Source organism: Salvelinus alpinus, chromosome 24 (genome assembly GCF_045679555.1).
Source record: "Salvelinus alpinus chromosome 24, SLU_Salpinus.1, whole genome shotgun sequence".
Lineage (NCBI taxonomy): Eukaryota > Metazoa > Chordata > Actinopteri > Salmoniformes > Salmonidae > Salvelinus > Salvelinus alpinus.
In genome coordinates this window covers 3,511,544-3,528,731 of record NC_092109.1, presented here as the reverse complement: position 1 = coordinate 3,528,731, position 17,188 = coordinate 3,511,544, and the positions used below count along the sequence as shown (strand labels likewise).

The 17,188-nt window shown below is 41.4% G+C and overlaps 1 protein-coding gene across 1 annotated transcript in view; it reads right to left on the bottom strand.

Annotated features, from left to right (window-relative positions):
• Positions 1-412: 412 nt before the first annotated feature.
• The window catches only part of LOC139551680 (pro-neuregulin-1, membrane-bound isoform-like), a 68,247-nt gene continuing 51,471 nt past the window's right edge, over positions 413-17,188 (bottom strand). Inside the window, exons 6-8 of the mRNA XM_071362957.1 lie at positions 13,231-13,361; positions 5,736-5,936; positions 413-4,518 (exon numbers count right to left, since the gene is read on the bottom strand). Coding sequence (XP_071219058.1) covers positions 3,825-4,518; positions 5,736-5,936; positions 13,231-13,361 — 1,026 coding nt within the window. The 3' untranslated portion in view covers positions 413-3,824. The remainder of the gene's footprint in view (positions 4,519-5,735; positions 5,937-13,230; positions 13,362-17,188) is intronic.

The following is a 17,188-nucleotide window of genomic DNA, read 5'->3' as shown; positions in this document are numbered from 1 at the left end:
AGTGAAAATTCTGAAAATGGGGCTCTGTGTCAGGGCTTGCCTATTCAATTGCCTTATATTTATGGATCTGTATGCACTTCATAAGCCTTCCACTAGATGTCAACAGGCAGTAGAATATTAACTGACTTGCCAAGTTAAATATAGGTTACATTTACAATTAAAATAAAAAATTAAAATGTAACGAGTACTTTTAGGTGTCATTGAAAATGTGTGGAGTGAAAAGTACATTATTTTCTTTAGGAATGTAGTGAATTAAAAGTTGTAAAAAAATACTAAAGTAAAGTACAGATACCCCCCCCAAATCCTTTAAAAATCCTTTAAAGTACTACTTAAGTACTTTAAGCCACTGGTTTTGGAAAATATTTAAGACAGAGACAAAGGCTTTGAGGTGGTGGTCCTCAAACACAAAACATTGGTTTAATATTTTTATTTTTAAAAAGTACTTAAGATTTTCATGGTGTTTACATAAATTGAAAGCAATTCATCAAGGGGTATATCAAGATGTGATTGACGGGAGATTTTGTTCTGGTTTCTAGCCACACAGCTAATCACCAGTGTGTATGTACACTCAAAGTACTTGTGCATTTTTTATTTGAATTTATTTATGTTGAATAACATAGCGGTATCAATGCTTAAAGGCAAACAGACATTTGAGCCCATATTGAAGACAACATATATAATGGGGACAGAGAAACACAATGGTTCCAAAATATAAAATGTCCACACTTTCCAAATATATACCAACCAAATATATAAAACACGGATTAAAATATGTAATATGTAATTAAAAGATAAAATAAGAACCACAAAATAAATAAACACTAAATAAATAATATAAATAAATATAAATCTGTTGGCCCAATCTGAAATGTATCATCATCATTACAAACGTATAATTTAGGGGGGAAAAAGCCTTCATACCATAGTTTCATGCTAATGCTGGCGACAAGCAGATTGAAGACTGTCGATTGTTAAGAGGAAATTACCATTTGGAAACAATGAATCTTTACGGGTTGGTTATGAAGTCCCAAAAGTGATCATGTAGTAAAGAAAATTTGTAAAGTTACCTATTCATTATAGTGATAAATTATTGGTGACAGTCTTCGGCAGGCCATGAATACTCATTCAACCCATATCTCATGTGGTTCCTGTCTAGCATGACTCCTAAATGTATCCTTGGGATATAACATAAATATTATATAATAAAATATGTTAATGTTGATGATATTACACAGAGATAACACAAAGTCAGACAGTTGAAAACAAATACATACTGTATTCACACAAAAGAACAGATTGGATAATGTAACATCTAAAATGTTTACATTATCCAAAATGTTTAAAAGGACAAAAATGCAGAAATTGACTAGCATACTAAAACACAATTGAAACATATGAAAAAGCTTTCGCTATGTACCTTATTTCATATTGGTGCTTTATCTTTGATCCCCAGAATGCACTACCCACAGATGTGTTGTTGGAAGACTGAGTCATATATTCAATCATTCATTCAGTACATATCTCGAAAAATTTGGACTTGCAAGTCATGAGATGTGACTATAATGAGAGCAAGAATCGTACAGAGTATTGCTTAACCAGAGATTACTAAATACATCTATTATATAGAACGCAATACACAGAATAATGGCAAGGATATACATAGTGCATTCAGTAAATATCCCAAGATACTAACCGTTACCCAATTTACTCAATTATTTTTATTTTATGAATTATTCTAAACTCAGCAAAAAAAGTAAATGACCCTTTTTCAGGACCCTGTCTTTCAAAGATAATTCGTAAAACTCCAAATAACTTCACAGATCTTCATTGTAAAGGGTTTAAACACTGTTTCCCATGCTTGTTCAATGAACCATAAACAATGAATGAACATGCACCTGTGGAACGGTCGTTAAGACACTAACAGCTTACAGATGGTAGGCAATTAAGGTCAAAGTTATGAAAACTTAGGACACTAAAGAGGCCTTTCTACTGACTCTGAAAAACACCAAAAGAAAGATGTCCAAGGTCCCTGCTCATCTGCATGAACGTGCCTTAGGCATGCTGCAAGGAGGCATGAGGACTGCAGATGTGGCCAGGGCAATAAATTGCAATGTCCGTACTGTGAGACGCCTAAGACAGCGCTACAGGGAGACAGGATGGACAGCTGATCGTCCTTGCAGTGGCAGACCACGTGTAACAACACCTGCACAGGATCGGTACATCCGAACATCACACCTGCGGCACAGGTACAGGATGGCAACAACAACTGCCCAAGTTACACCAGGAATGCACAATCCCTCCATCAGTGCTCAGACTGTCCACAATAGGCTGAGAGAGGCTGGACTGAGGGCTAGTAGGCCTGTTGTAAGGCAGGTCCTCACCAGACATCACCGTTAACAACGTTGCCTATGGGCACAAACCCACCGTCGCTGGACTAGACAGGACTGGCAAAAAGTGCTCTTCACTGATGAGTCGCGGTTTTGTCTCACCAGGGGTGATGGTTGGATTTGCGTTTATCGTCGAAGGAATGAGCGTTACACCGAGGCCTGTACACTGGAGCGGGATCGATTTGGAGGGGCAGGATCCGTCATGGTCTGGGGCGGTGTGTCACAGCATCATCGGACTGAGCTTGTTGTCATTGCAGGCAATCTCAATGCTGTGCGTTACAGAGAAGACATCCTCCTCCCTCATGTGGTACCCTTCCTGCAGGCTCATCCTGACATGACCCTCCTCAATCCCATTGAGCACGTCTGGGACCTGTTGGATCGGAGGGTGAGGGCTAGGGCCATTCCCCCCAGAAATGTCTGGGAACTTGCAGGTGCCTTGGTGGAAGAGTGGGGTAACATCTCACAGCAAGAACTGGCAAATCTGGTGCAGTCCACGAGGAGGAGATCCGCTGCAGTACTTAATGCAGCTAGTGGCCACACCAGATACTGAATGTTACTTTTGATTTTGACCCCCCCTTTGTTCAGGGACACATTATTCAATTTCTGTTAGTCACATGTCTGTGGAACTTGTTCAGTTTGTGTCTCAGTTGTTGAATCTTGTTATGTTCATACAAATATTTCATCATGTTAGTCAGGTTACACATTCAACGTTCTTCCTAGGTGATTGACTTGGTAATGAATATTGTTATTAGCTAACGGGCCAAGAAAAGCATTAAAAAATACTAATCCAATTTTATTTTACCATTTGAGTCAACCAAAAGTGAGTGGGGGGAAATCTTGAAATCCTGTATAATATTTTGGTGCTGTGTTAGGTAAACACTAAATACTTTTTTGTATGCACCTCTGTTAGTAGGCTATGACTGCATTACTGTGAATGAGGAGAAATGACATGCACTTGAACACATAAGCAACACCGCAGATTCAGTAGAACACCATTGTATTGAGCTTACAGTGAGTAGTTCATACAGGTCATTATAGGTAATGCATAGTGCTGGTGGATTCTTTTGTTTTAAGGGTCAGGTGGAAATGCCAACAGCGAGATGGAAATGATGAATATATGGACCAGAGTCGTGATGCAGTTCCCTTAAGCACACCAAATGGAAATTAAAGGCACCATTGACATCTTTCTCCATTGAAATACTCTGAACCATTGATATATAGTAGTGTATGGCACTTTCTTTCATGACATGAGCATGTTTGTACACATTTCTATTTATAAAATACTTTATTCACTACTTCGCTAAAATAAACATTTTCTTTCTTTTTTTTTGCAAATATTTAATTTATAGAAAATAAAAGTTGAGTAGTGACTTATTTATTTTTGACATACCTATCTGACATAGGTATTTTTCTAAGCGATATTTTAAATTTTTGACATTATACAGCAATTGGATCTTGGTTGGCGATGATGCTGGATAACCTGGCTTGCGGGGAAAGTCGGAGTGCTGGGTAAGTTCTGCAACTGTCTGTGAGCGGCTCCACACCCGCAGCCATGGAATCCTGTAAGCTCAGGAAGGGCGTGTCCTCTCCCACGCAATAGGACTCCTCCGTGTCGCTCTCCGAGCTGCTCCTCGCCGTACTGCTGACTCGCTCGTTGGACTCCGTTTCGTGGCCCGTCGTGTGGCCGTTGGGCTTTGTGCTATTGGCACGGCGGCCATTGTTGCTGTTTGTGAGTTTTTTCGGGAGGCTTGGCGGGGGGAAGGTTGGTACCACAACCGTGGCGGCGACCGCCTCGTACTCCTGCGTGGTCTCGCATTTGTCGTTCTCGACAATCCTCAGCGGGCTGGGCGGGGGGCTGTGGGCCTTGTGGCCATAGTTGTAGTGGGCAGAGTTCCTTTTGGACTGGCTGTGGTGGTGGTCGGGGCGGGGCGGCTTGTCATGGGGCCACAGCGTGGTGGTGAACAGCAGGGGGTGCTCCTCTTCGCCAGAGGGGCTGACTGCCACCGAGGGGACTGAGGTGGCCAGGCTGGACAGTGGGGCCGAGATCTCAGAAGGAGGGGAGGCCGGGGTCACGGGAGAGAGCAACTCCACAGGAGACAGGCGCGTTGGGGTGGTCATTGCTGATACATACCTGACAGACAGGACCAAAAGAGAAGCCACTATCGATTAGGAACAGAAAAGTCAGAAAACACAACTGTATGTATGGACAACACTTTAATCCTTATTAGGGACACATACTGTTAACACATGCTTTTAGCTAAATTAACTAAATCCATAGCATTACATTTTGTTCCCTATAGGTACAGTCAAATCCTCAAGTGCACATCCGATGAGCGTAGGCTCCTTTACTGAAGTGCAGTGCAATTCACCAGTCTCCACTCAAATACTTTCTTTTTTACATTCCTCTACTCTCGTTCAGGATACACATCCATTCCCGATCCATTTCATCAATCAGGTGTAGGACTGTATAGGCCTTTCTCTTTGTATGTGTGGGGAGGACAGAGACACTGATGTGAAGAACACTGGAGCATTTGTCTCCGTGTGCCCTAGCCAGTCATTGGAGTTATGTGCACAGATGGGTCCTCTCTGACTCAGTGTGGCCTGTGATCTTTGCTGCACAGCTCGACTCTGACAACACGGTTACACCTGCGCTCATCAGCACCACATTGGTTTACTAATGAGGATTTATGAAGTCATCATTGTCCATTAGGTTTGATCTAGGAGGGACTGTTTGTGAAGTCTAAATATAGGTGTCATGTGTGCTCCCTCTCCGGCCTCTGGGTCACCAGGCTGCTCATTATGGCGCACACCTGTCACCAGCGTTACGCGCACCTGCACATCATCAGACTCACCTGGACTCCATTACGTTATTGTTTCTGTTTCATGTCTGTGCGTTGTTCGTGTTTCTTGTTTTACATTATGTTGTGTTTATTTATTAAAACACTCCCTGAACTTGCTTCCTGACTCTCAGTGCACACCGTTACAATAGGACAGCTCATAGGAAACCTCTAATAATTAACAAATAACTATTTCATTCAGAAGAAAGAAAATGATAGCATGGCAATGGAAATACCACAAATCTTGGATTAAATCTTGGTTTACTGTATATTTATAAAAAAATGCCCTGATATATAAAATTAATGTTATTCCCTAAAATTGATATCAAGTATAATCTCTAAAATATAAATTATTCTTAAATGGATATCTCTATTTAACTCAGGTCATTAAGAAGTGGCAGACACTATCATTAGTCACAAACCCTCAATTAGTTGTATGGGCTGAAGGGAGGTTATTGTGTGTAAAGCAGCATGAGGCACCATCAGCTACATTAGGGCATCTTTCTCCTACCTGTCTCTGAACGGCGAGTCCCTGGAGGAGTCTGGCGTGTCTCGGGTGTTCTTCAGGTAGACACTCGGATCTCTGGCGCCGCCCGTGGCGTCCAAACGACCCCGGTGGATGGGTGTGGCGTGCCGGCTGTTCTCCGTTGATGACATCACCAAGACAGAGCAGCTGTGAGAGAAGGCACACTCGCTGCGGCAGTTGCTCCAGCTGAGGGGAGACAGAAGAGGGGAATTAATTGCTTCTCTTAAATGACGGCAAAACACTGGCTGCTTCAGACACTGACGTAAGCTGTAAACATGTTAAAACATGTCTATTGCCAACCTGGGTTCAAATACTTTTAGAAATAATTTCAAATACTTCAGCTGGGCTTGATTGAGCTTGCCCCGGCTTAATGGACCAATAGAATAGTCCCAAATCTGCTAAAACTGCCTAACTGCTTACACGTCCAAGCCCAGGCCTAGAAGTAGTAAGTAGAAACAGCCACGCGAGGTCCGACCGCTTCCGGCAGCGCACATCAGTGGCGAGGGACGCAGGCTCACAGGGGTTATCATTCTATCAACCGCCAACTGACAGAGACTAATCACAACAGGGCGATTCAGACTTAGGAAATGTATGCCTTTCCCACACACGCCGTCCCTACGCACTTCTCAGTATTTAGTATTCAGACTTACCAAATTTAGTCGCATAATGCGCTCTGCAGGTGTGGAAACCTTGCGAGCTCTGAATAAATTTAATTCAACTGCTGAAAAACCTACCACTTGCTGGCCAACAGATTTTCTTTTGGAGTTTCCATTCAATAGGGGTTTCAGTACATTTATCTGAAGCCATCCCTTAAAATACAGAGTACCTTTTAGTTAGAATTTTGTTGACAGGCTCACTAGAATATATTCAGAATATTAGGGATCAATGATCAATGAAAGAAAGCCATCTAAATATATGCATATTACATTTTGTCTCCGTTTCAGCACCAATTGGTAGATTAGAAAATACTTTGATTTTGTAGATTATTTAAGTTCAGGAAAGTATTAACGTATCATTAAAAAATGGTTTGGAGAGCCTTTACGCAAATGGTGGTTTTTATTCATTCTGAAAATTGCCACATTCAGTTCTTCAACCCATGGTAATGTTGGAAGATTAGTGTACATAGAATTATGGTAGGGAGAATTGTGTTCAATAGTAGCCTATACCCTCGTCTATCGCCTGCACTAACCATGGAACTGTGTGATGACACGGCCAAGTATTGCGCAATGCGTCGGGTTCAAACTGCTCCATAACAATTTAATTAGCCAACATGGCTTTTTTTATATTATCAACTGTAACTAATGATCCTCAGCAACAACCACATGGCCACGACAGTGTTTACAGAGGAAGCAAATTCATGTAAACGAAACAATGGAATTAAATGGAATGATAATGTAGGCTATACAGTACCAAGTGAAGGACACTAACAATAGTTGTGTGGTTATTAGGCCTAATGATGGTAGATATTGATAGTCATACAGGGCTCTACGAGTGGGCTAAAGGTGGCTTAGCACCCTCAGTTCCAACTTGTGCCCCCTCAGTTTTAGTTTTATGTCCCTATATAAAAATAGCAAAAAAAAATTCAAATGATTGAGTGACAGGTTGGCGCTAAATAAATCTGTATACTCTGCTGCGCTGTCAGCACAATGGACAGAGCGCGCCGTGGTGTGTGTATGGGGCCTATGGAAAGCCACTGGGGTGGTTAGGTATGACTCCTTTTGCGTTTCCATAAAAAGCAGGAAAAAACACTTCTCATCTATATGGTAGGCTAAGAGTAATGTGATACGCCTCCGCTTGTAATATTTGAATTATGTTTATAAGGGCGGAGTCAAGTTTACCAGTCAGGCCCTGGTGAGGACGCCGTGTTGGAGGCCCGAACTGTCTCTTTCCTGCTCCTCTGCTGTTCTTATAGGGGGCCCTATGATAGCTGGGACTGTAAGCAACACAAACATTCCTCACACATAAGCAGTAACCTCAAACATTGCCAGGACATAGCTTTGGTCATTCTCCCTTCAGTGAGGTTTTCATCCCGACATTGACGGATACTGAATTGATTGTGAACAAGCTCTCTCCAGAGCCTAGAGAGGAGAGGGGGTGCTCTGACCCTTTCCCCAAGCTTGGAGAGAAAATGACTGCACTGCAAAAAATGTTCCTTGGTTTGGAACGGAAGTTGTGTTGGGGGGTCTGGAGACAACCCAAGGGTTCGCTGTGCATCGTTCTGGAGAGAACACTCCCTTACCTGCTTCAACAAAAGCCCATGTGGGGAAGTTTGTGCCCTCGCATTGCCAAAAGGTTAGTGGACAGTGTTTAGGGACTGGGGAAGGAGTTCATCTGCCTCGGGGCAACTGCTATGATGTTCATTTTTTGCTCCACTTATCTACATTCACCAAATGGACATACCATGTCGGTGAATATGCATCATGTACCCAGTGCTCGTTTGGAATGTACCATTCTGCCTTGCTGTCACAAGTTTGGGTGGTGTGTCCGTTTAAGAGGGGTGGTCAGAAAATATTCAACCGTAATGATTTCATTTGAAGGGAGAATGACCAAAGCTATGTCCTGGCAATGTTTGAGGTTACTGCTTATCTGTGAGGAATGTGTCTCGAACATAATTGAAAATGTCGAGACCAGAATAAGGGGAGGGTGTGTGGCAAACACTGCCAGAAGGCCCTTATTTTACGCTGATGCAGCGCAAGGGAGGGTTGTTGTGAAATCTGTAGCCTGTCACTTCAAAAGCACTCAATGATCTCAAGAGTCTTTGTTTATTGTGATATAGCGTGATATAAGCAGAATTCAATATAATTCCAATGCAAGAACCCCAATAAATGTAGCCCCCTCATCGATTTCAACTGCCCCCTGGCGCCGGGTCTGCTGATAGTGGCTAACATTTAACATGAAAGAAATAGGAAACAGAGAAAATTGGGGTAGCTTATGATTACGACATTCGAGAGTGCCCATCCCTGTAAGTTTGCATTTGTTTTTTTATTTATTATGGATCCCCATTAGCTGATGCCAAAGCAGCAGCTACTCTTCCTGGGGTCCAGCTAAATTAAGGCAGTTTATACAATTTTAAAACATTACAATACATTCACAGATTTCAAAACATACTGTGTGCCCTCAGGCACGATGACCACATATCTACATTACTAAATCCATGAGTATGTATAGTGCGTATGCTATCGTGTGTGTGTGTGTGTGTGTGTGTGTGTGTGTGTGTGTGTGTGTGTGTGTGTGTGTGTGTGTGTGTGTGTGTGTGTGTGTATGCCAATGTTTGTGTTGCTTACAGTCCCCGCTGTTCCATTTTACCTGTTTTTTAAATCTAATTTTACTGCTTGCATCAGTTACTTGAGGGAGTGTTATCTCCATGTGGAATAGAGTTCCATGTAGTCATGGCTCTATGTAGTTCTGTGTACCTCCCATAGTCTGTTCTGGACTTGGGGACTGTGAAGAGACCTCTTGTGGCATGTCTTGTGGGGTATGCATGGGTGTCCGAGCTGTGTGCCAGTAGTTTAGACAATTAGGTTAGAATTGTGGAGAGTGGCGTGTATTCATGGATACCAAGGGAAGCCAGGCTTCCCAAAACATTTACAGAGAGAAAAAAAAAACATAAAATCATTTTTTTGTTTTGTATTTATTATGGATCCCCAATAGGTGCTGCCAAGGCAGCAGCTACTCTTCCTGCGGTCCAGCAAAATTATGGCAGTTTATACCATTTTAAAAACATTATAATGCATTCACAGATTTCCCAACACACTGTGTGCCCTCAGGCCCCTACTTCATACTACCACATATCTACAGTACTAAATACATGTGTATGTATAGTGCGTATGTTATCGTGTGTGTGTGTATGCATGTGTCTGTGCCAATGTTTGTGTTGCTTCACAGTCCCCGCTGTTCCATAAGGTGTTTTTAAATCAAATTTTACTGCTTGCATCAGTTACTTGATGTGGAATAGAGTTCCATGTAGTCATGGCTCTATGTAGTACTGTGTGCTTCCCATAGTCTGTTCTGGACTTGGGGACTGTGAAGAGACCTCTTGTGGCATGTCTTGTGTGGTATGCATGGGTGTCTGAGCTGTGTGCCAGTAGTTTAGACAGACAGCTCGGTGCCTGCAACATGTCACTACCTCTCATAAATACAAGCAGTGATGAAGTCAATCTCTCCTCCACTTTCAGCCAGGAGAGATGGACATGCATATTATTAATATTAGCTAACTGTGCACATCTAAGGGCCAGCAGTGCTGCCCTGTTCTGAGCCAACTGCAATTTTCCTTTTTGTGGCACCTGACCACATAACTGAACAGTAGTCAAGGTGCGACAAAACTAGGGCCTGCCTGGTTGATAATGTTGACGACTTCTCGCCGTCTAAGCTACTACTGCATCAATATGTTTTGACCATGGCAGTTTACAATATAGTGTTACTCCAAGCAGTTTAGTCATCTCAACTTGCTCAATTTCCACATGATTTATTACAAGATTTAGTTGAGGTTTAGCGTTTAGTGAGTGTTTTGTTCCAAATGCAATGCTTTTAGTTTTAGAAATATTTAGGGCTAACTTATTCCTTGCCACCCACTCTGAAACTAACTGCAGCTCTTTGTTGAGTGTTGCAGTCATTTCAGTCACTGTAGTAGCTGACATGTATAGTGTTGAGTCATCCGCATACATAGAAACTCTGGCTTAACTCAGTCAGTGGCATGTCGTTAGTAAAAATTGAAAAAAGCAAGGGTCCTAAACAGCTACCCTGGGGAATTCCTGATTCTAACTGGATTATATTTGATAGGCTTCCATTAAAGAACACCCTCTGTGTTCTGTTAGACAAGTAACTCTTTATCCACATTATAGCAGGGGGTGTAAAGTCATAACACAGATGTTTTTCCAGCAGCAGACTATGATCGGTAATGTCAAAAGCTGCAGTCTAACAAGACAGCCCCCACAATCATTTTATCATCAATTTCTCTCAGCCAATCATCAGTCATTTGTGTAAGTGCTGTGCTTGTTGAGAGTCCTTTCCTATAAGCATGCTGAAAGTCTGTTGTCAATTTGTTTACTGTAAAATAGCATTGTATCTGGTCAAACATAATTTCTTCCAGAAGTTTACTAAGGGTTGGTAACAGGCTGATTGGTCAGCTATTTGAGCCAGTAAAGGGGACTTTACTATTCTTGGGTAGCGGAATGACTTTAGCTTCCATCCAGGCCTCTCTAGTGGGCTTAAATTGAAGATGTGGCAAATAGGAGTGGCATTATCGTCTGCTATTATCCTCAGTAATTTTCCATCCTGATTGTCAGACCCTGGTGGCTTGTCATTGTTGATAGACACCATAGTTGTTTCACCTCTTCCACACTGACTTTACAGAATTCATAAGTACAATTATTGTCTTTCATAATTTGGTCCGATATACTTGGATGTGTAGTGTCAGTGTTTGTTGCTGGCATGTCATCCCTAAGTTTGCTTATCTTGCCTGTAAAGAAGTCATTAAAGTAGTTTGCAATATCAGTGGGCTGTGTGATGAATGAGCCATCTGATTCAATAATGAAGGAGCAGAGCTGGCTTTTTCCCCCAAAATGTAATTTAAGGTGCCCCAAAGCTTTTTACTATCATTCTTGATATTGTTTCATGGTGTAGTTTATTTTTATTTAGTTTAGTCACATGATTTCTTAATTTGCAATACGTTTGCCAATCAGTTGGGCTGCCAGACTTAATTGCCATACCTTTTACCTCATCCCTCTCAACCATAAAATGTTTCAATTCCTCATCAATTCAAGGGGATTTAACAGTTTTTATAGTAATTTTCTTAATAGGTGCGTGCTTATTAGTAACAGGAATAAGTAGTTTCATAAATGCGTCAATTGCAGCGTCTGGTTGCTCCTCATTACACACCACAGACCAGCAAATATTCTTTACATCATCAACATATGAATTACTAAAAAACGTGTTTTATGACCTCTTATACGCTATATTAGGCCCAGCCTTTGGAACTTTGGTTTTCCTAGATATGGCTATTATATTGTGATCACTACATCCTAGTGGATTTAGATACTGCTTTAGAGAAAATATCTGAAGCGTTAGTAAAAATGTGATCAATACATGTTGATGATTTAATTCCTGTGCGGTTTGTAACTACCCTGGTCCAGGTTGCAGGCACTGGTTACAGTTTTAAGTTTTTTCCTGAGTGGGCAGCTTGATGATAGCCAGTCAATATTTAAATCACCCAGAAAATATACCTCTCTGTTGATATCACATACATTATCAAGCATTTCACACATATTATCCAGATAGTGACTATTATCACTTGGTGGTCTGTAGCAGCTTCCCACCAGAATGGACTTTAGGTGAGGCAGATGAACCTATAGCCATATTACTTCATCAATATTTAACATTAGATTGTCTCTAAGCTTTACAGGAATGTGGTTCTGAATATAGACCGCAACACCGCTTCCGTTGGTATTTCTGTCTTTCGGTAGATGTTATAACCATGTTTTGCTACCACTGTATCATCAAAGCTATTATCTAAGTGTGTTTCAGAGATAGTCAGAATATGAATGTCATCTGTCACAAGCAAGTTATTGACTTCATGAACCTTGTTTCTCAGGCTACATAAGTTAAAAGGCTGTACAGTTTCAATTCTGCATAATGGCACAGCATTTCATAAGCTGTACTGTGGGAAATGGATATGTTGACATGCTTCAGTATGCTACCATATAACTGGTTTCACGTCTCCATCGATTATAAGGTAATATAAATCTAAAACAAGTGTCATTTATATATACACAACTCCCTTATCGAAAACGGATTACTCATTTACCTAGCTCGTATCAAGTTGTAAATTACAGTGCATGGAGAATGGTGTTATTTCTATCGGAAAGCATAAAGTAGATGCTATTTCCACTTGGAACCGATAGATTCACTAGATGTTATTCATGGTTTCCTCGCGTGTAAAGGTGGTGGAATTATAAGGGCATTAAGTTGAAGGTCAGAATACGGCGTATCTGTAGATACACTTCCTCTATTCGGTCTCCACCCCAAACGGAGAGCATGTGAAAAACACACTATTCTCATGCTTAAGTTCAAGGTCCGAATACGCATGGAGAGAAAAGATCCTAAAAAGATCATTACGTTCAATTGACGTGCCTTAACTGGGGTCGGAATTCCCCCCAATGTGAACTCATTGCTTTTCAAACCCCTGATATAAACGGAGGGGAAAGAGGAAAGGAGGAAAAGCGGAGGTTGGCTGGGGTGAAATGAGAAGGACTTCGATTAAGATAGCGTAGAGAGGCTGTAATGCATCTTGACAGTTATGACAGATTGAAGGAGATGAAAATAACATTATATAAAAGCACTTTATCTTAGACACATTATTACGGTGTCTTCTTAGAGCAAGCGCTATTGCTCATCTCTTTTTAAAAGCGGACGACTTTTACAGATGGGAGGAGAGGAAGGAAAGGAAAAAGGAAAGCTGTCGTGTCGGATTGTATAGGGTTACCTTTGACTGGAGGTGTGGGTGACCGTTGTGGATTGATGCACTGATGATGTGTACTGGCTCGTGGAGAAAGACATTTCCGTTTCCTTCACGGGTAGATGCTGTGTGGGCAATGCATTTTTAGACACAAATTGCTATAAGAAGGGAAACGGGAAACAATCAAAAGAAGCATCAATAATAAGGCCATGAAATCACGTTCACAATATGAAATGTGCAGATACTGTAGCTCTATGTACTCTGAAACAAGTCAACAAAAATATATACAGTGCCTTAAGAAAGTATTCAAACCCCTTGACTTTTTCCACATTTTGTTGTTTTATAGCCTGAATTTAAAATGTATGAAATTGAGATTGTGTCACTGGCCTACACACACACACAACCGCCTATAATGTCAACGTTGAATAACGTTTTTCGAAAGGAAGGAAACCGCTTAGGGATTTCACCATGAGGTCAATGGTGACATTAAAACAGTTACAGAGTTTAATGGCTGTGATAGGAGAAAACTGAGGATGGATCAACAACATTGTAGTTACTCCACAATACTAACCTAAATGACAGGATGAAAAGGAAGCCTGTACAGAATAAAAATATTCCAAAACATGCATCCTGTTTGCAATAAGGCACTAAAGTAAAACTGCAAAAAATTGGGCTTAGAAATTAACTTTATGTCCTGAATACAAAGCGTTATGTTTAGGGCAAATCCAACACAAAACATCACTGCATCAAGTTATGGGTATGCTTGTCATCGGCAAGGACTAGGGAGTTTTTCAGGATAAAACGAAATGGAATAGGGCTAAGCACAGGCACAATTCTAGTGGAAAACCTGGTTCAGTCTGCTTTCCAACAGACACTGGGAGACAAATTCACCTTTCAGCAGGACAATAACCTAAAACACAAGGCCAAATGTACACTGGAGTAGTTTACCAAGATGACATTGAATGTTCCTGAGTGGCCTAGTTACAATTTTGACTTAAATCTATGGCAAGACTTGAAAATGGCTGTCTAGACATAATCAACAACCAACTTGACAGAGCTTGAAGAATTAAAAAAATAATAATGTACCAATACTGTACAATCCAGGTGATCAAATATTGTTATCCACGTCGGCACCAACGATGTTAGGATGAAACAGTCAGATGTCACCAAGCGCAACATAGCTTCAACGTGTAAATCAGCTAGAAAGATGTGTCGGCATTGAGTAATTGTCTCTGGCCCCCTCCCAGTTAGGGGGAGTGATGAGCTCTACAGCAGAGTCTCACAACTCAATCGCTGGTTGAAAACTGTTTTCTGCCCTTCCCAAAAGATAGAATTTGTAGATAATTGGCCCTCTTTCTGGGACTCAACCACAAACAGGACCAAGCCTGGCCTGTTGAGGAGTGACCCCCCTAGCTGGAGGGATGCTCTCGTCTACGAACATAGACAGGGCTCTAACTCCCCTAGCTCCACAATGAAATAGGGTGCAGGCCAGGCAGCAGGCTGTTAGCCAGCCTGCCAGCTTAGTGGAGTCTGCCACTAGCACAGTCAGTGTAGTCAGCTCAGCTATCTCCATTGAGACCGTGTCTGTGCCTCGACCTAGGTTGGGCAAAACTAAACATGGCGGTGTTCGCCTTAGCAATCTCACTAGAATAAAGTCCTCCTCCATTTCTGCCATTATTGAAAGAGATTGTGATACCTCACATCTCAAAATAGGGCTACTTAATGTTAGATCCCTCACTTCAAAGGCAGTTATAGTCAATGAACTATTAATCACTGATCATAATTTTGATGTGATTGGCCTGACTGAAACATGACTTAAGCCTGATGAATTTACTGTGTTAAATGAGGCCTCACCTCCTGGATAAACTAGTGACCGTATCCCCCGTGCATCCCGCAAAGACGGAGGTGTCGCTAACATTTACAATAGCAAATGTCAATTTACAACAAAAAAAATGACGTTTTCGTCTTTTGAGTTCCTAGTCATGAAATCTATGCAGCCTACTCAATCACTTTTATAGCTACTGTTTACAGGCCTCCTGGGCCATATACAGCGTTCCTCACTGAGTTCCCTGAATTCCTATCGGACCTTGTAGTCATAGCACATAATATTCAAATTTTTGGTGACTTTAATATTCAAATGGAAAAGTCCACAGACCCACTCCAAAAGGCTTTCGGAGCCATCATCGACTCAGTGGGTTTTGTCCAAAATGTCTCTGGACATACTCACTGCCACAGTCATACTCTGGACCTAGTTTTGTCCCATGGAATAAATGTTGTGGATCTTAATGTTTTTCCTCATAATCCTGGACTATCAGACCACCATTGTATTACGTTTGCAATCGCAACAAATAATCTGCTCAGACCCCAACCAAGGAGCATCAAAAGTAGTGCTATACATTTTTAGACAACACAAAGATTTCTTGATGCCCTTCCAGACTCCTTCTGCCTACCCAAGGACGTCAGAGGACAAAAATCAGTTAACCACCTAACTGAGGAACTCAATTTAACCTTGCGCAATACCCTAGATGCAGTTGCACCCCTAAAAACTAAAAACATTTGTCATAAGAAACTAGCTCCCTGGTATACAGAAAATACCCGAGCTCTGTAGCAAGCTACAGAAAATTGGAACGGAAATGGCGCCACACCAAACTGGAAGTCTTCCGACAAACTTGGAGAGACAGTACCGTGCAGTATCGAAGAGCCCTCACTGCTGCTCGATCATCCTATTTTTCCAACTTCATTGAGGAAAATAAGAACAATCCAAAATGTATTTTTGACACTGTAGCAAAGCTAACTAAAAAGCAGCATTCCCCAAGAGAGGATGGCTTTCACTTCAGCAGTAATACATTCATGAACTTCTTTGAGGAAAAGATCATGATCATTAGAAAGCAAATTACAGACTCCTCTTTAAATCTGCGTTTTCCTCCAGCGCTCAGTTGTGTTGAGTCTGCAACAGCCAGGACCTAGGATCAAGGGAGACAATCAAGTGTTTTATTACTATATCTCTTGACACAATGATGAAAATAATCATGGCCTCAAAACCTTCAAGCTGCATACTGGACCCTATTCCAACTAAACTACTGAACGAGCTGCTTCCTGTGCTTGGCCCTCCTATGTTGAACATAATAAACGCTTCTCTATCCACCGGATGTGTACCAAACTCACTAAAAGTGGCAATAATAAAGCCTCTCTTGAAAAAGCCAAACTTTGACCCAGAGAATATAAAAAATTATCGGCCTATATCGAATCTCCCAGTCCTCTCAAAAACTTTTGAAAAACTAACCCAACTCACCGCCTTCCTGAAGACAAACAATGTATATGAAATGCTTCAGTCTGGTTTTAGACCCCATCATAGCACTGAGACTGCACTTGTGACGGTGGTAAATTACCTTTTAATGGTGTCAGACCGAGGCTCTGCATCTGTCCTCATGCTCCTAGACCTTAGTGCTGCTTTTGATACCATCGATCACCACATTCTTTTGGAGAGATTGGAAACCCAAATTGGTCTACACGGACAAGTTCTGGCCTGGTTTAGATCTTATCTGTCGGAAAGATATCAGTTTGTCTCTTTGGATGGTTTGTCCTCTGACAAATCAACTGTAAATTTCGGTGTTCCTCAAGATTCCATTTTAGGAGCACTATTGTTTTCACTATATATTTTACCTCTTGGGGATGTCATTCAAAAACATAATGTTAACTTTCACTGCTTTGCGGATGACACACAGCTGTACATTTTGATGAAATATGGTGAAGCCGCAAAATTGCCCTCGCTGGAAGCCTGTGTTTCAGACATAAGGAAGTGGATGGCTGCAAACTTTCTACTTTTAAACTCAGACAAAACAGAGATGCTTGTTCTAGGTCCCAAGAAACAAAGAGATCTTCTGTTGAATCTGACAATTAATCTTGATGGTTGTAGTCGTCTCAAATAAAACTGTGAAGGACCTCGGCGTTACTCTGGACCCTGATCTCTCTTTTGACGAACATA